The sequence below is a fragment of the Carcharhinus amblyrhynchos genome, chromosome 7, assembly GCF_965287045.1.
Source record: "Carcharhinus amblyrhynchos chromosome 7, sCarAmb.v2.hapA, whole genome shotgun sequence".
Lineage (NCBI taxonomy): Eukaryota > Metazoa > Chordata > Chondrichthyes > Carcharhiniformes > Carcharhinidae > Carcharhinus > Carcharhinus amblyrhynchos.
The window spans coordinates 101,285,132-101,307,221 of record NC_137330.1 but is presented as its reverse complement, the minus strand read 5'-3'; the positions used below and the strand labels follow the sequence as shown (position 1 = coordinate 101,307,221).

The following is a 22,090-nucleotide window of genomic DNA, read 5'->3' as shown; positions in this document are numbered from 1 at the left end:
CATTTGTTATTCCTCACATGCGCCTTTTGCCCTGGAACGTCAAAGGGACAATTTGATCGCGGAAGGCAATTTGACCACAGCGGGCAATAAACTCAGTCGCTCTGTGTACAGATTTACATTTCCAGCATGAATCTTTTCTTTAAAAAAAACATAGTAGGTTGGGAGCTGTCGCTGATGTTCCCGCCCAGAGCCAGGAGCGCTGAGGAAGGGCTAGTTCTAATGCCCAACAACCACCGCCCCCGCGCAACCCCCCCGCCCCGCCCCGCCCCCAAACCCCGCTGAAATCCAACACCCACAGGAGACCGGGGATCAAACCCTTTCTGTATAAACTCACTTCATTATCAGCGCAGCCACTGCGATCTTTTCGACAGTTAAGTTTAATGCCAGTAAACCGACTCTCTGGAATCCAGCACTTCCAGTTGAATCTGCCCAGACACAGACCCAGTTAATACTGCAACAACATTCACGCTGCGGAAAGCGATAATCCGAACAATTTCTGACCCTCAAGCACACTTTAAAAGTCCGAAAACATTTTCTTCATGGCTCCTACTTACCATTTCTCAATAGTTTGCTCGTTTATCCACAGCTAGACTGCTCGAAAGTCTGTGACTTCTGTCGGACAAGTTACGCTACATCCCAACTGCCTATGCTACATTCAGCAACACATACCTTATTACTCATCTTTCAGATGCCCCACCTCTTCGGCTACAATCCTCTTGCCTCATTTCCCCCGCCCCCACCCCAAACATTACAAGGAACCCGCTCCTAAAGTTTCTTTATTAGTCTCACGAAGAGGCTTACATTAACACTGCAATGAAGTTAATGTGAAAATCCCCCTGGTTATATTCTGCCAAAATGTTGGGATCACAGGACAAGTTGTATTTAATTCTTTTCCAATTTTTGCAATGCAGTTCCTTAGGGGGCGGGGTGGGGGGTGTGGGTGGGTAGCAGGTTACTTTGGTAAGGTATATGTGCTTGGTTGGATGCGTTGCATACATAGGTTTATACACATCCATATACGGTGGGATTCATCAATTGAATGCACATTTCACCCCCCCCCCCATCCAACACGTCCCACACCGCCCCCCCCCCCCCATACCACATTTTGCGGTGGCAGAGGTGGCCCACTATTAACCAGCAGTGGAATTGTCTAGTCCTGCGCCACCGTCAATGGGGTTTCTCATTGTTCACACCCTCCGCCGCCTTGGAAATCCACAGTGGGGGTTACCATCGGCAAGATCTACAGGAACGGCTGGGAAGTCTTGCCCCATATTCTGTTCCATTTCTTTTCTTGATATGGGTGACGTAGTTTGATCCTAGTCTTTCGAACTTTCTCTATTAATGTTCTTGTCAGACAAGTAATTAACTTAAAGAACATAGGGGGTAGAATGAAAGGGTCATTATGGTGAGTCCATCCATCAGTTGGAATGACAGTGGCAACCCCTGTAGTAATTTCCTGGAACTCCATTGATATTTTTTCTCAATTCAGTTTCCAGCTCCACCAGGAGCAATCTCAAGTGAGATGAGAGTGAGTGCCCTTGACACCAAGGTAGCATCTGACTGAGTATCGTATCAGGGAGCCCTAGCAAAAATGGGACTCAGTGGGAAAACTCTTCATTCATTGGAATCAACCCTGGCATTAAGGCAAACAATTGTGGTTGGTAGTGATCGATCATGTCAGTTCCACGACATCTGTCCCTTCAACACATTATTCCTACAAGACTCATCACCAAACTCCATGGCCTGGGGCTCGATACCTTCCTCTGCAATTGGATCCTAGACTTCTTAACCCACAAACCGCAGTCAATAAGGGCAGGCAACAACACCTCCTCCACCATCATCCTCAACACTGGTGCTCCTTGAGGCAGTGTCCTCCGCCCCTTTCTATACTCCTTATACACATTTGACTGTGTGGCCAAATTCCCCTCCAACTCAATTTTCAAGTTTGGTAATGACACTGCTGTTGTGGGTCGGATCTGAAACAATGACAAGACAGACTACAGGAAAGAGATACTCTGGTGAACAGGCGCGATGACAAAAATCTCTCCCACAATGTCAACAAAACAAAGGAAATAGTCATCGACATCAGGAAGTGTAGTGGAGGGCAGGCACCTATCTACATCAGTGGGGACGAAGTAGAAATGGTCAAGAGCTTCAAGCTTTTAGGTGTCCAGATCACCAACAAGCTGTGCTGATTCCTCCATGCGGATGCTATAGTTAAGAAAACCCACCAATGCCTCTACTTTCTCAGGAGACTAAGGAAATTTGGCATGTCTGCTACAACTCTCACCAACATCTACAAATGCACCATGGAAAGCATTCTTTCTGGTTGTGTCACAGCTTGGTATGACTCCTACTCTGTCCAAGACCACAGTAAACTATAAAGGATTGTGAACAAAGTCCAGTCCATCACTCAAACCATTCTTTCATCCATTGACACTGTCTATACTTCATGCTGCCTCAAAAAGCAGCCAGCATAATTAAGGACCCTACGCACCCTGGACATATTCTCTTCCATCTGGAAAAAAGATACAAATGTCTGAGGACACATACTAACCAACTCAAAAACATTTTTTTCCCTGCTGCCATCAGACTTCTGAATGAACCTATTTCACATTAAGTTGATCTTTCTCTACAGCCTATTAATGACTGTAACACTACATTCTGCACTATCTCCTTCTCCGTGTATGGTATGTTATGTCTATTTAGCGTGCAAGAAATAATACTTTTCAATGTATACACATGTACATGTGACAATAATAAATCAAAGCAAATCAAAGCACTGCAGAAGTCCCTCTATGTAGTATCCTAGGCCCATCTTCAGCTGCTTCATAAGAACATAAGAACATAAGAAATAGAAGCAGGAGTAGGCCATCTAGCCCTTCGAGCCTGCCCCGCCATTCAATAAGATCATGGCTGATCTGTCGTGTCTCAGTTCCACCTTCCCGCCCTCTCCCCATAACCCTTAATCCCCTTGCCTATCAAAAACCTATCAACCCGCGTCTTAAATATATTTAGTGAGGCAGCCTCCACCACTTCAACGGGCAGAGAATTCCAGAGATTCACCACCCTTTGAGTAAAGAAGTTCCTCCTCAACTCCGTTCCAAACCGCCCACCCTTTATCTTGAGGCTGTGCCCTCTAGTCCTACTGTCCTTTCTGAGCGGGAAGAGTCTCTCCACCTCTATCCTATCCATCCCATTCATCATCTTATATGTCTCAATGAGATCTCCCCTCATTCTTCTAAACTCTAACGAGTACAAGCCTAGTTTATTCAGCCTCTCCTCATAGTTCAACCCCCTCAACTCCTTTTTCATCAAAGACCTTCCTTCCACCATAAGGTCAGAAGTAGGGATGTTTGCCCACTTGATTGCATAATGTTTAGCACCATTCACAACTTCTCAGATACTGAAGCAGTTTGAGGCAGCATGGTGGCACAGTGGTTAGCACTGCTGCCTCACAGCGCCAGGGATCTGGGTTCAATTTCAGCCTCCGGAACTGTCTGTGTGGACTTTGTATGTTCTTCCTGTGTCTGCATTGGTTTCCTCCAGGTGCTCCAGTTTCCTCCCACATTCCAAAGATGTGCAGCTTAGGTGGATTAGCCATGCTAAATTGCCCCTTAGTGTCAGGGGGATTAGCAGGGTAAATATGTGGGATAGGGTCTGGGTGGGATTGTTGTCAATGCAAGTTCAATGGGCCAAATGGCCTCTTTCTGCACTGTAGGGATTCTTTGATTCTATGTCCAAATGCAGCAAAACCTGGACAATAGCCAGGCCTGGGCTGATAAGTGACAGGTAACATTTGCACCACACAAGTGCCAGGCAATGACCAATCTCAGCATCAGAGAATCCATCCATCTCCTTTGACACTCAATGGCATCACCATCATTCACTTACCACTATCAATGTACTAACGTATCATCATTGAGTAGAAACTGAACTGGACTAGCCACATAAATACAGTGGCTAAAAGAACAAATTGGATGCTGGGAATTCTGCGGAAGATAACTCTCCTTCTGACTCCCCAAAGCCTGTCCACCATCTACAAGATACAAGTCAGGATTTATTTTAATAGTTCGTGGGATGTGGACATCACAGGTTGGGCCAGCATTTTTTGTCCATCCCTAATTGTACTTGAACTGAGTGGCTTGCTAGACCATTTCAGAGGGCATTTAAGAGTCAATCACATTGCTGTGGATCTGGCATCACATGTAGGCCAGACCAGGTAAGGATGGCAGATTTCATTCCCCGAAAGGTATTAGTGAACTAGATCGGGTTTTACAACAATCGAGAATGGTTTCATGGTCCTCAATTGGGCTTTTAATTCCAGAGTGTTGCTGAATTCAAATTTCACCATCTGCCATAATGGGATTTGAACCCAGGTCAACAGAGAATTATTCTGGGTGTCTGGATTACTAGTCCAATGATAATATCATTACGCCACTCCTTCCCCATGTGATAGAATACTCCCTACTTGCTTTGGATGAGTGTAATCCCAACAACACTGAAGAAGCTCAACAACATCCATTTGATTGGCACCCTTTTCACTATAATAAACATTCACTTCCTCCACCACTGAAGCACAATGTCAACTGTGTGTACATTCTACAAGATGCAATGTAGCAATTCACCAAGCATTCTTCAATAGCATCTTCCAAATCCTTAAACTCTACCACCAAAGAGAAGGGCAGCAGATGTATAGGACCACATCACCTCCAAATTCCCCTCCAAGCCACACATCGTTTTGACTTGGAAATATATCAATGTTCTTTCAATGTCACTAGATCAAAATACTGGAACTCCCTTCCTATCAGCACTATAGATGTATCTAAACCATATGGACTGCAACAGGAGGAAAAAGAACAGGGAGACCATGAGGCATAGGAGCCATTTGGCCTATTGAGGCTGCTGCCCCATTCAATGAGATCATGGCTGACGTGTTATAATCCTCAACTCCACTTTCCCGCTTATCCCCATAACCTTTGATGTCCCTACCAATGAAAAATCTGTCTACATCAGCCTTAAACACACTTAATAACCCAGCCTCCATTTGCATTAAAGTATTCCGCAGATTCACTTCCCTCTGAATGAAGAAATTCCTCCTCATCTCTATTTTAAATAGGCGACTCCTTATTCTGAGATTATACCTTCTGGCCCTAGAGACTCTCCCACAAGAAGAAATATCCTCTCAGCATCTACCCTTTCAAACTCCTTGAGAATCCTATATGTCTCAATAAGATCGCCTCTCATTTTCCTAAACTCCAGTGAGGAGAGGCCCAACCTACTTGACCTCTCCTCATCAGAAAACCCCTCTAAAGTCGAGATCAACTTAACGAACCTTCTCTAGAATGCCTCTAATGCCAGAATATCTTTCCTTAGACAAGGGGACAAAAACTGTTCACAGTATTCCAGGTGTGGTCTAACTAGTGCCTTGTCTAGTTTTAGCAAAACTTCCCCTTGGCATATAAAATTATGATGCGTGAATAAGGAAATGGTGCTGTTTTAACAACAATGCTTCTCCTTTTATTTCCAGCATTATGGAGCAGATGTACAGACAGGAAGAGTGGGAATTGATAGTCTATGGCAGGAAAACAGTTGTAGTAGTTTAATACAAAATGTTGCATCATGTTAGCACGTGTTAAGGGGCTTGTGAATTTGCCTCACTTGTCTGTCTCCACATAAGCCATATTGCCAAAGGCACAGTAGTACTGGACACAATCTAAATCACTGGAGTTGATTTTAACTTTTGAGGACAGTTATTGGATCAACCACCCATTAAACATCCTGAAAATCAGGAGAGGTGTGCAAAAGGCTACTGAGCATATATTCTCTGTTTTCTACAATCACTCAAAGTTAAAATCACACTGATTGAACATAAATGATTTACAAAAATTCAGCAACAAATCATAGAATCATAGAAACTATATAATATAGAAGGAGGCTATTTGGCCCATTGAGCCTGCACCGACAACGATCTTGCCTAGGCCCTGTCCTTTTAATTCCATGTATTTACCCTGTTAATCCCCCTGACACTAAGGGGCAATTTATCATGGCCAATCCATCTAATTGTGCATATTGTTCAAGGGACAGTTTTTGCTGAGTAGCACATGCTGTTATCAGAGGAAGTCTGTGTTCAATGTAATATTGATTTGCATGGAATTTACATTGCCGCACACTGCAGACACAGTCAAGGAGCAAAGAACAAAGTCAGGTGTATACAGCAGAAAAACATTAAGTAAGTTTGAGTGTGCTGCTATTCAGAGTGGAAGGGGAAAAAAAGTAGTAGTGTATTCATTTTTTCTTCACACTGCATTTCATTTTCTTGGTTTCTCTTTGCAATGTGACACATCAACAGTGGTCTGCGTACCTGTGTTCAATTCTATACAAACATATACATTTTGCTCAATTATGAGCAAGAAGTTTCCCCCCTTTCTTACCTGGGGATAACTCAGGAGAGAACATTGTGATCAAGCTGCAGAGTGCCCTGGATAAACTGCATTTGAGTATCCAGTTAGGGTCGCCAAGAAAAAGAGGAGATATTCAAAGAATGGCAGGAGCACAAAGAAGAATCATGATGCTATTTCCAACGCTGAAGGATTAACTTATGTGGAAAGACAACAGCTTAGGACTCTTCAGCCTGGAAAGAAAGCATCCAAGGTGGTCTTATAAAGTTACATAAAATTGTAAATGGTGTTGAAAACAGTAATTTGAAATATTACTGTAAATTTAACAATGAGAGCAGGGCAAAATTACATCACTATGGTCTGGTCAAAGAGATTGACAACAATAGATGGTTCTTCATATTGAGTTGGAGATCAATGCATGAAATTAATTTCCAAACAAAGCAGTGGAGGCAAAATTCTTGCAATAATTTAAGAAACGACAAGATGGAGCAATAGGGGGAGTGTAGGGCTGTTTTGGATGACTGAATTAAAGTGGACCCAATTAGCTTTCTTCGTCCATAAACAGATGATAATCTTCTCGTGATGAGTGATGATAGAAGTAGATGAATATTGGGATGAATCTTCAACTTGCTTCCTTGATGTCAACTTAGAATTGTGGATCAGACTTGAAGCAAAACTATCATTGCTGCTTGCAGTAGAAATTGTAATGGAAGTGATTACATAGGGTATTGAGCACAGAAACTGACCATTCAGCCCAATTGGTCCATGGATATCTGCATGGTTTCTGTAATGGATGACTGATCAGTAATGCCAAGTTAAAAATCTACCACAATGTCCATAGTACAGGTGGAAAATTGCGCAAATATAATCAGTCCATTCTCAAAGTTCAAATCCTGTTTTATGACGCACTCAATATCTTTCAAATTTGTGTGTTTAGATTTTTTTTCTATCTGAAAAGTAATATTAATATCAGGGAATTGGCTGGGCCAAGTTACTGGTTCTCACGGTGACCGATAACTGAATTGATATGATACATATATTCATTAATCAGGATATGTGGCAACAACTAGGTTACAGCTATACTTAAACCACAAATATCAAACCAGGATTTATGAACCTACAAAAGACCCCACAAAAGCTCTGCAACTCATAGCAACTCACGCTGTAGTCACTGACAAACTGTGAATATCATATCCAAAAGATGGCAGCTCACAGTTTCTCTGACCCAGAATCACAACCAAGTTCTCATGATCACCAGCAAAGATTCTTGGAGCCCATCCTTACCACACCAGCTCTAATGATTAGCAGTTCTAAAATGTTTTCCATTTTTTCCAGCTGACTTTTGCTGCCCTTGATTGTGTCCCAAACCATTTCCAATATTTTCACTGTCCTCGTCTTCCCCTCTTGTATCCCAACATGTCATCTTCTGCGATTTGCATGTTACGCAAACATGGCTGTGCCATGGAGCACATCTTCCTCTCTGCTCCTCTTGTTGTTTTGCAGAAAGTTTGCTCTATCAGAAATATCCTTATTTACCCTTCAATCACCCTGAGATGCGACTGCCCTTCTCCTGACCCTTTCCCATGAAACTGAAGGAGACAAAGGCTGAAAGCTGAATAGAAGTTTCCAGTCCATTGTACTATATTCATTTCTGTTGATGCAGATTGTGCTTGAATATTTCAATCTTGAATATTCAAGTCAATGACTTTCCATCAGGTCTGGTATAAACCTCACCACGCTGCTGCTCACTCCAACTTTCAACTTCACTCTGACCCTTCCACCCTTGAATGTTCACTAGTCTGAACATGTACTTAAGGAATTTTAGAGGTTAGCTATTTCCCACTCATGTTCCAAGTTGAAACCTGTTTTCTTTTTTTCCCTACTTGTGTTTTCCCCACAGGTTTTCACTGTCTAGCTGACCTGTTTTCATGTATCTTCACTTTTTGCAATGTCTTTCCATTGCTTGAATAGATTTATGGTAGAAGAAATTCAGCCTACAGGCTCCCATTGTGCACCTCGAAAACGAGCAAGAATGGGTAGGGGAGCAACTCTCAATGCCCACCCCCCCCTTCAACTGCTCCCCCTATTCTCCGCTTCCCAATGCCAGGTTCTTTGATCAGGCACTGAGTAACTTTAAACAAAGGACCCCGTACCATGTACCACCAGAAAATATGCCAGGATTTCTTTGTCACGCTTTGCATTTTTTGGCACTTTGCCATTCAGTAGGATCATGGCTTATCCGACATTCCTCACATCCACTTTCCTGCCCTTTCCCCATAACCCTTAATTCCCTTACTGATCAAAAATCTCTCTATCTCAGGCTTATGAAAACTTATTTTGAAATTAAAGTAAAATAAAGATGGCATAGTGGTTAGCAGTGCTGCCTCACGGCCCCAGGGGCCGTGTCAGCGACCGCATTTCCACATCATGCCTCACCGTGCCATGGACCGGGTTTGATTCCTGGCTTGCATCACTGTCTGTGTGGAGTTTACACGTTCTCCCCGTGTCTGCGTAGGTTTCCTCTGGGTGCTCCGGTTTCCTCCCACAGTCTGAAAGACGTGCTGGTTAGGTGCATTGACCCAAACAGGTGCCGGAATGTGGTGACTAGGGGAATTTCACATTAACGTCAATATAGGCCTTACTTGTGACTAATAAATAAACTTTACTTTTCCTTTACAATTACAAGAAAAGCTGATAAACAGTATATGATCAATTTCCCAAATTAGTCACATTATTTGAAAGGAATTCCCAACTTTTTTCCAGCCTGAATAGAACGTTGACAGCTTTTGAATAGTCATTTTTGATTTGCATACAGAATGAAAGAAAATGCATGAGAATCGCTGAAAAAAGTGACATTTTGTCAAAGCAATTTCCAAGAATACCAATGTAAAGAAAAAAAAACAAAAGTATACTGTAATAAAAGAGAGTGCTAACTGAGAATTATGCTGACAACCGATTTCAGATTGTCAGTCATAATCGCGGCCCCTTTATATTTATTTGAAGCTACATATATTAATACACAGGGCCCCACTTTTTGCAGACAGCAAGAAAATATTCCTGTTTCAACTAAATAAAATAAGTGACAGCCATTCACTGGTTCATTCCACAAGGCAATGCCGTGACCAATCAGAGTCAAGCTAAAATAAAACCAAATTACTGGACATGCTGGAATCCGAAGGAAAAACAGAAAATGCTGGTAAATCTCAACAGATCTGACAGCATCTGCAGAGATTGAACAGAGCTAATATTTCAAGTCTGGGTGACTGTTCATCAAAGATGTCTAGTTTAAATTTCAAATAATACTTGGCAGTTAACTGTCATTCACCATAAGCTGGTGCATTCTCTCGGGTAATGCCTCTTTTAGTCTACAAATCAGTAGACTGATAGAGGCACAGTAGACTGCCAACTAATCAGTATTCTCTTCTCATACAGTATAATATTTTTTGTTTCAGCTTACATTGGTGTTCTTGCAAATAGTCCTGATGAATGCAAGATAAAAATATTCAATAAAATGTAAATTTTTTTCAAGAGAGGGTGTGTGGGATTTTTGGGTCAGAAAACCCATCTTTGGTGCAAAGCTGGGTTAACATGTTTCTTATCCGCTTAGGGGCAGGGAGAGTAAGAATTGAGGCAGGTTAGTCAAACTAGGCCTCATATGGACATCCCAAAACAGCTAACACTGAAACTGCTGGTTATCCACAATATGGTTTGTGCCAATGCCATCCACAGCACCAGAAGGAAGTAAAATATCTCAGGAATGCCATGACCTAGCGCCCATGGCAGAGCAGCCCCTTCTTTATTGTTGCTAACCTGGATCTAATGCTGGAGGCCGTACAGCAGAGGAGGAAGGTCCTGTTCCCAGATGTTAGCAGAAGAGGCTACCTCACTGTGCAGCAAGGACATCTCTCTATTTGGAGTCATCTGCTTCTGCTTCGTCTTTCTCCTCCTCTCTCATCTCCTGCTTCTTCCCCACTGAGCTGCCTCCTTCTAGGGCTGTCCTCAAGACCCACAACTCTCCTCAGGGGGAGCAAAGTAGATCACCTCAATAATTGACAGCCTTGCAGGAGCCTTCCAGTACCTCCCCTGGCAGTGAGTTCCAGGCACCTACCATCCTCTGTAAAAAAAACTTTCCTCGTACATCTCCTTAAAATCTTGTCCCTCACTCCTTAAACCTGTGCCCTCTAGTAATTGACACTTCCACCCTGGGAAAAGGCTTCTGACTATCCACTCTGTCCATACCCCTCATAATCTTCAAATTCTTAATTTGCTATGGGTGGGATTTGAGATTTCAACCTGTGGGTTAATAGTCCAGTAATATGATTGTAACATCGTTGAACCCACTTAGATAAAGTATATTTTTATGCCTCTTCTGTGGAGTGAGGTCAAGTGAATAACATCAAAACAATTATGACACCTGTCCTTGTAGATAATAATGTTTAATTATATATTGGCTGTCAGTACTCAGCTCAAAGGACTTATCCAATAGAAAAGAGCAGTATTGAAACAGGTGTCAGATGAAGAAAATGTGTTTGTATTCATGTTGAACTCCCCTCTCCCTAAACACACAGCTGAATCTTATATTGCAGCAATAATCAGCTTCATTAATAATAATAGAACTATGCTTTGGTTAGTGAACTGGTAAGACATGCCTGCTGGGCACCGCAGGGGCTGATGTGTGTTCTAGACCCTTATAATCACGTTTTGATTCAATGTTTTAAGTTTTCTTTGGACTTTGGTTTCTGTTTGGGCCGTTCCCCCCTTCCTTTTTGGGGGGCTGCCCCTCTTAATTTGAGTTCGTTTTACTTGTTAGGTACATGAAAAGAACTATACAAATACAAGAGCTAGAGTTCTCCCATGTCCTCTTTCTCACTATTGATTTGTCACTGGCAGGTTTTGTCCTGTTGATGCTTCAATTAATCTTTATAAAATAGTTATAAACATCTGTTTTCAAATGTGATTGGTTAAGTGCTGACTGAATCGATCAGGTCCTGCATAGAACACATAGGTGCTTTCATATTGGTTTAGAACCATGCTAGTGGTCTTCTCGTCTGATACTCATACACTTGTTGGCAACAGTAAACTAAACTGAGACCAGGGACATATAGGTTTAAGTTAAAAATTTACAGCTTCACAAGTGGACATCAGCACTTACTCCACATCAGTACTCACACTACATGGACTGCAGAAGTTCAAGATGGCAGCTCATCACCACCTTCTAAAAGACAACTACGAATGGGCAATAAATGATTGCCTAGCCAGAAACATGTACATCCCATAAATGACTTTAAAAAATGTATGTTGCGGTGAGTAGTTGGGGGAGAGGGGGATTGTTTTATTCCATTCAGGAGTGGTAATGTGAAGATGGGTAAATATTCTAGAGTTTGATTTATTCATTTGGAGATATTGGAATATTTGCAGAGGTTATTTCATCAGGAAATTACATGGGGAGATACGTTAGCCTGGTATATGCCTGACAGGAAGAGAAATGATAGGCCAATTAGCTTTATCCTATACCATGTCTTCTTCGGTTTTATCCAGTAAACCTTGTGTAAAACTGCTAAAAATTCAGGCAGTAACTCGGACAATCACTGGAAAATGACATCTTGTATTTCTTAGATTCTCATCGAAATCTTAACAGATGATATTTATGCCACCAGTCTTCAGTCTGCTTGTTGCCAACAAATCCAAGAAAAATGTTGGGAACACCAGGAACTCTTCATTGGATTCATCAACCTGGCCAAACCATTAGACTAAGTAAATTGCAAGGCTCTGTGGATTGTGATCCAAAGTCTTGGATGTCGAAGAAATTTCATCACAATCCTGCAATTGCATCATGAATATCTGACCGCAATGGTCTTGATTAGGGAATCTGAAACCAATGTCTTCAAAATCCAGATTGGTGTCAGAAAAGGCTATGTGATAGTCTCCATACTATTTAGAATCTATCTACGTTCACCTTAGCTAAGCTCCACTGCCCCACTGGTGTCAATACTAAATACTGCCTGAATGGTTAACTCTTTAAGTTCAGTTGCCTCCATGTCAAAAACTAAACTGACCACCATAGATATACATGATCTACAGTTTGCAGATGACTTCAGTATCGTTATTCACCCTGCATCAGATTTGCAAGTCACTATGATCTCATCAATTCTGCATACAAAATACTTGGCCTGTTCTTGAATATTGCCAAAACCCATTTATCAATGTATACCTGGTCAGACAAATAATCCACATCCCATATATATTGAAGGAGAGATGCTGGAATATGTTGAGTACTTACCATAATTTGCTAGCGATGCCTTACAAAAGACCATTATTTACAAAGAGATCCAACATCAGGTCAACTGCGCCAGCTTAGCCTTCTACAAACAATGTCAGCAGGTGTTTGACAACAAAGACCTCCACAATCCAACAGAAGTTCTAGAGTGCAAAGAATTGTTGTCACTACAATCCTGTTCTGCAGTGCAACCTCTGTCTCGGCCTTTTGGCTAAGATCAAGCACCTGATCAAGCTCAAGATGGGGTGCAATGCTTTATCTTGTCAACTTGGATCTTGTTTGTCTCCCTTGAAAGGAACATGAATTGGATTCAGTTGGAATTTGAATTTGGTTTTTGGAGCAAGCAAGGAACGAATCCTGCTCTGACTTTGTAATGGACTTTGTAACTTTAAAAATGGAGTTAAAAAAAGAATCAGCGACATATAAGAACGCAAGAGAAATTCCATCAGCAACGGCCTTGCTGCATCCTTCAGGTTCAATGAGAGGATCACCGAACAAATATTTGCACCCCTCATGAAGCCAGCTCCATAAGAATCCAAGCATATCTCCTGTAAAATCAATTTAGATGGATTAGACACTGTCCAAATGGCAGAAAAGTGTCTCTCCTGCCAGGTCCTGTTATCTCAACCTTTAGATGGCCAATGTTCCTGGGATAGACAATAAAAATGCTTCAAAATCACTTTGAAGTTCTTCTTGAAGCATGGCAGTGTTAATATTAATGACTGGAAGGAATTTTCTACCCAATCATTCAAAATGGAGACCATGCTTTGAGTCACAACATCTTAATTATGAGGTGGAGATATGCAGAGGAGGGAAGAAAAGGAAGCGATTCTAAACCCTGGATCCGAATACCTCATTAGACATCCTGCCCTATGTGCCCATGGATCTGTGGGTCAAGAATTAGCGTGTTCAATTGCATGAAGATCCACAGCAAAGACCTCCTTGTAGATGTCATCCTCAAATCAGTGGACAGCTGCGATATTTTAGAAACAGGCCATGTAGCACAAACACTCCCTACCGGTGTTAATACTCCACTCAATCCTCTCCCCATCTATCCTTCCCAAATTTACCATCATAACTCTCTGTTTCCTTCGTCCAGATATGCTTGTCTAGCTTCTCTTACACAATAGGATTTTGCCTGTTGCAATTCTTAGTAAAAACTGAATGGGGTTCACTGATGGAAATTTTACAAAAAATATGTTATAGTAGGAAGTTGTATAATTTATAGGAGATTTCCCTGATCTTCTGGAGCACTTTATGTTTCCATTGAAGACCTGATCATTGGGAAATTTGTTTTGTTCATATCCAATTCAATCCAATCAAAGTCCAATTCAAAGTCTCAACAAGTGAGAGATTCCAGATTCAAGCTGACAAGTCAGGCCCACCGCTTCCTGTCCTGAGCTTGATCTACATGATCCAAGCTGATTGGAACAGGCATTGCACCTTCTCCAATGCTTGATCTCATTTGCATCTTAGCCAAAAGGCCTAGATGCTGCTTTAAATGTGTTAAGTAAAAATGGAACAATAAATTGTCTGACTTAAGGGTGGAGACAGAATGTGATTTAATGATGGGCTCAGCATATTGCACTGAGTGTGATGTGAACAGTAGATTACACTGGAATTGTGTTAATTGTTTCAAGCCTGTTGACTTTCTCCTGCATACTTGAACATACAGTCAATTTAATACTTGTAAATCACTGACAACACCAAACAGACGGGAAAACTTCTTGAGCATCTTATTGGCCATTTTATGAATCCATGATTCACTCTGTGACAGTGCAATGGTAATATCACAGTCTAAACATTACTGAAGATTGATGTCTCTGTAAATGATAGATATATAACTTCCTCAATAAACTGCAAATGTCAATGTGCTATGTTGCCTAGAAACATAGAAAAGGAAGTTTCACAACCATGTGCTGATTCATGGCTGAATCACAGTCCATTGAACTTCAGTCTACTGAAACAACAAGGTTTCCATTGACAAGGATATCAACTTACATGGAATTACAAAAAAAAAGTACAGCACTAAAACCATTTAGCCCAACTGCTCAATGCTGGTTTTTAAGCTCCACATAGGCATTCTCCCACTGTTATTATCCCATTCTGCACTCACAGGTCTCTTTACCATCTCCCTCATGTATGCAGTAAATCTCCTGAAAAAAATGAAACCTTTGCAAGTATTGTTGGAAACCAGGACTGGGCTGATAGACCTGTTTCATAGTAATTCATAGTTGTTTAATGTGCTAATGGAAATGTTAATCAGTAACTAAAATGTTTGATTACTGTATGGAGATTTCACCCCCTGGTGGATAACGGAATTTATCAGCTAATGAAGAATCTTCAGATTTGAGCTGTACACAAATGATAAATAAATACGAATTCCACAACACTCCAAGGTATCTGTGTTCCTCTAATTCTGCTCTCTTGCGCATCCCCAATTTTAACCCCTCCACCATGTTGCCTAGGCCTCAGATTCTGGAATTCCATTCCCATACCTCTTTGCCTCTTACCTCACTTACCTCCTTTGATACACTCCTTAAAAACTACCTCTTTGACCAAGTTTTTGGTCATCTGATCTAATATTGCCTCATGTGATTCATTATCGTATTTTATTTTAAAATGCTTGTCTGAAGCACTTTGGGATGTTTCATTATGTTAAAGGTGCTGTGTGAGTGAACATAAGAACATAAGAAATAGGAGCAGGAGTAGGCCATCTAGCCCTTCGAGCCTGCTCCGCCATTCAATAAGATCATGGCTGATCTGAAGTGGATCAGTTCCACTTTCCCGCTTTCTCCCCATAACCCTTAATTCCCCTGTCTATCAGAAACCTATCTACTCGTGACTTAAATATATTCAGCGAGGTAGCCTCCACCACTTCAACAGGCAGAGAATTCCAGAGATTCACCACTCTTTGAGTGAAGAAGTTCCTCCTCAACTCCGACCTAAACCAATCAAGCAGTCTGCTTTGTTCTGAATGGTGTCAAAATTCTTGTGTGTTGTTGGAGCTGCATCCACCCAGGCGAGGGGGAAGTATTCCATTGCACTCCTGACTTGTGCCTTGAAGATTGTGAACAGGCTTTGGAGAGTCAGGAGGTGAGCTATTTGTCACAGTATTCCTAGTCTCTGACCTGCTTTTGCAGCCACTGTTTTTGTGGCGAGTCCAGTTGACTTTCTGGACAATGGTAACACCAAGGATGTTGCCAGTGGGGGATTCAGTGATGGTTACACCATTGAATGTTAAGGGGCTGCGGTTAGAGTGTCTCTTATTACTGATGGTCACTGCCTGGCATTTGAGGGGCACGAATGTTACTTGCCACTTGTTAGCCCAAGCCTGGATATTGACTAGGTCTTGTTGCATTTGAACATGGACTGCTTCAACATCTGAGGAGTCACAAATGGTGTTGAACATTGAGCAATTATCAGCGAACATCCCCACTTCTGACTTTAATGCTTCTGTAATCCTCCAACATGTCATTTGACTCAATTTCAAAGCAAAACAGAAAGAATTCTGGAATCAGTATTCTTTCAATCTCTTTTTACTACAATCCCTTTCTGTAAATTGATGTTGTTCAGTGAGATAAATAATGTACTTTTATTGCTACCTATCAAGAAGTCTGCTAATTTCAGCATCATAAGAATACCTGACCTTCCTGCTGCAGCTGCGCTCTGCTGTAACTGCCACAATACTTCCACACCACTCCCAACTTATCCCAGCCCCTGACTGGGGAGTAACACCAAACTCTGTCTCCATTGACATCAGAAATATGATTCTTTCAACCTATAAAGGGAGTAGGAAAGAGACAGCAATAGGGTGGCAGAGGGGCAGGTGGAAAAGGCAGCAAAGCTGAGACTTGGTTCTTCAACAAAAAGATCAACCTGCAGAGAAAGCTAAAAACCAGCACCAGAAATTGCCTCTTTTCAAAGGAATGTGTGATACAAACTGCAAGGGAGATATCATCAACATGAGAAATCTGAAGCAAGATCAAGGGTGAATTGCACACAAAATAAATAGGGCATAGGTGAGAAAACCTGAGGATCAGGATGAGAAAGAAAGAATAATTAACAAGCAAATAAATCAAATGTGAAAAGGGAAGCAAAATACGAAAGGGGGGATAAAGAGATATAAATCAAATAACAAACAAAGTGATTTAGTGGGTCACAACTACATTTCCAGCCCATCTTTCTAAATTTGCTTTGGATTATTGAAAGATTAATTTTGAACAGAGTCAGTGATGCAATTTAGACACTGCACTGCGGTTAACACTGCAAGTTTTGATGCCTTCATTTATCTTTAATTCGCTTTAAATCTCAATTAATGAAGTCTGATGAAGAAACCCTTCCTTAAAAAAGAATTGTGCTGTGGCTTGGTGGTAGTGATTTACACCAACATGGTACTGAGCTATGCAAAACAGAACATTCCCCCATTCAGTCATTACCTTATGCTGTTGGCTGATCTCAGGTGAATGGTGGGTATTTCAGTTATTCCCAATGTCAATTGGACAATGTGATGTTAGACCAATTAGGCTCTAGAGCACTATCCAGAGACCACCCCTCTTCCCCTCGCTTTACTTAAATGACTATAGGTGTGGATATCATAGAGTCATAGGCCTTGATTTTACTGGCATGGCCACCCCGAAATTGGGGTGGGCGAGGCTCACAGAACAGCACTCCCCATTGGCCTCAGGCCTGATCTTAGGAGTCTCAGGCGGCCGTGCTGGTAAAATCAGGGCCGTACAGTAATTGTGGTAAACAGCTCAGAAAAAGATCCTTCAGCCTATCGTGTCTGTGCCAGTCAAATACAAACCACCTAACCATTCTAATCTTATTTCCAGCCCCAAGCCTTGTATGCTTTGACATTGCAAGTGCACATCTAAATACAAATGTTATGAGGGTCTGTTCCTCCAACATAATTTCAGGCAATGAGTTCCAGACTCCACAGCATTCTTTGGATAAAAGGTTTTTTTCCTCATTTGCCTTCTAGACCTCCTGCCCCTTAGCTTAAACCTATGCCTCCTAGTCTTTGATCCTTCCAGCAAGGAGAACAATTTTTTTCCTGTCTACATTATCTATTCCTCTCATATTTTGTACATCTCAATCATGCCCCCCTCAGTCACCTCTGCTTCAAGGAAAACAATCCCAGCCTATCCAATGTCTGGTGCATCAATTTGGGTGAGGAGAAGGTCAGGTTTAGCTGTGGTGATTTTTCTTATGAGCACCACAATAAAATTACCTGTAGTGAACCTGACTGGGCCCACAGGAAGAATATCCATTTGGATGAAGTGCTGGAAGACTAATGTTACTAATTGAATAGTATCACATGATTGATCATTGCATCAGATGTTAGAACTGTTAAAATACTGTTGTCTTTTTCAAGAGCATTAGGCCAATGCCCATAACATGATGTATCCTATTCAACTGAAGGTCTCTTCTCACTATCTAATTCTTCATCCTCATCATCTCCGCTGACATATTATAATGATCTCTTATGCTCTTTTCCATATTAACTCACAAAGTTAGGCTTTCAAAGATACTAGATGGAATTTCTCCCATTGATGTAAATTAAAGGAGGAGTAAATTCCAGTCACAACCCTTAAATTAGCATGTTTCTGTTATCCTCTGGCACTTAATTTGATTCAATTTCAAAGCAAATCAGAAAGAATTTTGGAATCAGTAATCTGTGAGGCAGCAGGGCTAAGCACTGAGCCATCATGCCGCCAGTTTCTGTTTTGTTGCTCTGCAGCGCTGCTTCTTCTTTCATATTTTCTGTGGGAGCTCTGCCATATTTCTGTCTCTGACCTCACAAGTAGTCTAGTGATATGGGTTACCAGACCATTGAACATAAGAACATAAGAAATAGGAGCAGGAGTAGGCCATCTAGCCCTTCGAGCCTGCCCCGCCATTCAATAAGATCATGGCTGATCTGTCGTGGCTCAGTTCCACATTCCCGCCCTCTCCCCATAACCTTTAATCCCCTCTCTTATCAAAAACCCATCAACCCGTGTCTTAAAAATATTTAGCGAGGTAGCCTCCACCACTTCAATGGGCAGAGAATTCCAGAGATTCACCACGCTTTGAGTGAAGAAATTCTTCCTCAACTCCGTTCTAAACCGCCCCCCCTTTGCCTTGAGGCTGTGCCCCCTAGTCCTACTGTCCTTTCTGAGTGGGAAGAGTCTCTCCACCTCTATCCTATCCATCCCATTCATCATCTTATACGTCTCAATGAGATCTCCCCTCATTCTTCTAAACTCTAACGAGTACAAGCCTAGTTTATTCAGCCTCTCCTCATAGCTCAACCCCCTCAACTCCGGCATCAGCCTAGTAAACCTCCTCTGCACTCCCTCCAAGGCGTAAGTACGCAAATTGCGCGGAGGGTGTGGAGAGTCTACAGAAAGATCTAGATAGGCTGGGCGAATGGGCCAGGAACTGGCAAATGGAATTTAATGTTGGCAAGTGCGAGGTGGTCCACTTTGGTGGGAATAATGGTAGGAAGGATTATTACTTAGGTGGCGAAAAACTACAGCAGGTGATGGTGCAGAGGGACCTCGGGGTCCTTGTGCATGAGTCGCAAAAACCCAGCTTGCAGGTGCAGCAGGTGGTCAGGAAGGCGAATGGGATGTTGGCCTTCATAGCGAGGGGGATTGAATATAAAAGTAGGGAGGTCTTGCTGCAGTTGTATAGGGCACTGGTGAGGCTGCAGCTGGAGTACTGTGTGCAGTTTTGGGCGCCGTACTTACGCAACGGCGCCCAAAACTGCACACAGTACTCCAGCTGCAGCCTCACCAGTGCCCTATACAACTGCAGCAAGACCTCCCTACTTTTATATTCAATCCCCCTCGCTATGAAGGCCAACATCCCATTCGCCTTCCTGACCACCTGCTGCACCTGCAAGCTGGGTTTTTGCGACTCATGCACAAGGACCCAGAGGTCCCTCTGCACCATCACCTGCTGCAGTTTTTCGCCACGTAAGTAATAATCCTTCCTACCATTATTCCTACCAAAGTGGACCACCTCGCACTTGCCAACATTAAATTCCATTTGCCAGTTCCTGGCCCATTCGCCCAGCCTATCTAGATCTTTCTGTAGACTCTCCACACCCTCCGCGCAATTTGCCGTTCCACCAATCTTGGTGTCATCAGCAAATTTCGACACCATACACTCGGTTCCCTCCTCCAGATCATCTATATAAATGGTAAATAGCTGAGGCCCCAGCGCCGACCCCTGGGGCACTCCACTAGTCACCAACCGCCAATCCGAATAGCACCCATTGACCCCCACTCTCTGCCTCCTATTTGGCAACCAATCCTCTATCCACGCTAACAGCCTACCCCCAACTCCATGTCCCCTGACCTTCTGCAAAACCTCTTGTGAGGTACCTTGTCAAACGCCTTCTGAAAATCAAGAAAGTCCACATCCACCGGCTCTCCTCTATCCACCGCCCTAGACACATCCTCATAGAACTCCAGTAAATTTGTCAGACACGACTTCCCCTTAACGAAACCATGCTGCGTCTGCTCTATCAAGCAATTCCCCTCAAGATGCCTCGTTATTTCCTCCTTGATGAAGGATTCTAACATTTTACCTACAACAGACGTTAAACTAACCAGCCTATAATTCCCCGCCTTTTGCCTGGCACCCTTCTTAAACAACGGCGTAACATTAGCCGTTTTCCAATCTTCCGGCACTTCCCCGGAATCCAGCGACGTTTGGAAAATAACCACCAAGGTATCCGCTATCACCTCCACCATTTCTTTCAGAACCCTCGGATGCATTCCATCCGGTCCTGGGGACTTGTCCACAATCAGCCCCTCCAGTCTGTCGAGCACCGCCTCTCTAGTAACAGTAATGTCATTGAGACCCTCCAGTCCTACCACCTTTCCATCTCTAACACCCGGCAAATTATTCACGTCCTCCTCCGTGAAGACCGAAACAAAAAAGTTATTCAAGACCTCAGCCATTTCCCCATCCCCTACCACTAAGTCCCCCCTCTCATCCTCTAAGGGTCCAACGTTCACCCTAGCCAGCCTCTTCCTTTTTATATACTTATAAAAACTCTTGCTATCCTTTTTTATATTAAGCGCTAGCCCAGCTTCATAGTCTCTCCTACCCTTCTTTATCAAATTCTTTGTCAATCTTTGTTGACATTTAAACCCTGGTTAGTTTAAAGTCTGTTGTAGGTAAAATGTTAGAATCCGTCATCAAGGAGGAAATAGCGAGGCATCTTGAGGGGAATTGCTTGATAGAGCAGACGCAGCACGGTTTCGTTAAAGGGAAGTCGTGTCTGACAAATTTACTGGAGTTCTGTGAGGATGTGTCTCGGGCGGTGGATAGAGGAGAGCCGGTGGATGTGGTCTTCCTTGATTTTCAGAAGGCGTTTGACAAGGTACCTCACAAGAGGTTATTGCAGAAGGTCAGGGGACATGGAGTTGGGGGTAGGGTGTTAGCGTGGATAGAGGATTGGTTGTCAAATAGGAGGCAGAGAGTGGGGGTCAATGGGTGCTATTCAGATTGGCGGATGGTGACTAGTGGAGTGCCCCAGGGGTCAGTGCTGGGGCCTCAGCTATTTACCATTTATATAGATGATCTGGAGGAGGGAACCGAGTGTATGGTGTCGAAATTTGCTGATGACACCAAGATTGGTGGAACGGCAAATTGCGCGGAGGGTGTGGAGAGTCTGCAGAAGGATCTAGATAGGCTGGGCGAATGGGCCAGGAAATGGCAAATGGAATTTAATGTTGGCAAGTGCGAGGTGGTCCACTTTGGTAGGAATAATGGTAGGAAGGATTATTACTTACGTGGCAAAAAACTGCAGCAGGCGATGGTGCAGAGGGACCTCTGGGTCCTTGTGCATGAGTCGCAAAAACCCAGCTTGCAGGTGCAGCAGGTGGTCAGGAAGGCGAAAAGGCGAATGGGATGCTGGCCTTCATAGCGAGGGGGATTGAATATAAAAGTAGGGAGGTCTTGCTGCGGCTGTATAGGGCATTAGTGAGGCCGCAGCTGGAGTACTGTGTGCAGTTTTGGGCGCCGTACTTACGCAAGGATATTTTGGCCTTGGAGGGAGTGCAGAGGAGGTTTACGAGGCTGATGCCGGAGTTGAGGGGGTTGAACTATGAGGAGAGGCTGAATAAACTAGGCTTGTACTCGTTAGAGTTTAGAAGAATGAGGGGAGATCTCATTGAGACGTATAAGATGCTGAATGGGATGGATAGGATAGAGGTGGAGAGACTCTTCCCGCTCAGAAAGGATAGTAGGACTAGGGGGCACAGCCTCAAGATAAAGGGGGGGCGGTTTAGAACAGAGTTGAGGAGGAACTTCTTCACTCAAAGGGTGGTGAATCTCTGGAATTCTCTGCCCGTTGAAGTGGTGGAGGCTACCTCGCTAATTATTTTTAAGACACGGGTTGATGGGTTTT

The 22,090-nt window shown here is 42.9% G+C and overlaps 1 protein-coding gene across 3 annotated transcripts in view; it reads right to left on the bottom strand.

The window, feature by feature from the left end:
• LOC145345157 (uncharacterized) overlaps positions 1 to 22,090 on the bottom strand; it is a 214,415-nt gene that overhangs the window by 106,429 nt on the left and 85,896 nt on the right. The window contains exon 1 of one of the 3 annotated variants that reach the window (XM_080192834.1): positions 555 to 645. The exons of the other annotated variants lie outside the window; for them this stretch is intronic. Within the exon in view, the coding sequence (XP_080048960.1) occupies positions 555 to 557 (3 nt within the window). The 5' untranslated portion in view covers positions 558 to 645. Of the gene's footprint in view, positions 1 to 554; positions 646 to 22,090 lie in introns of those variants that run through there. 3 annotated transcript variants of the gene reach the window in all.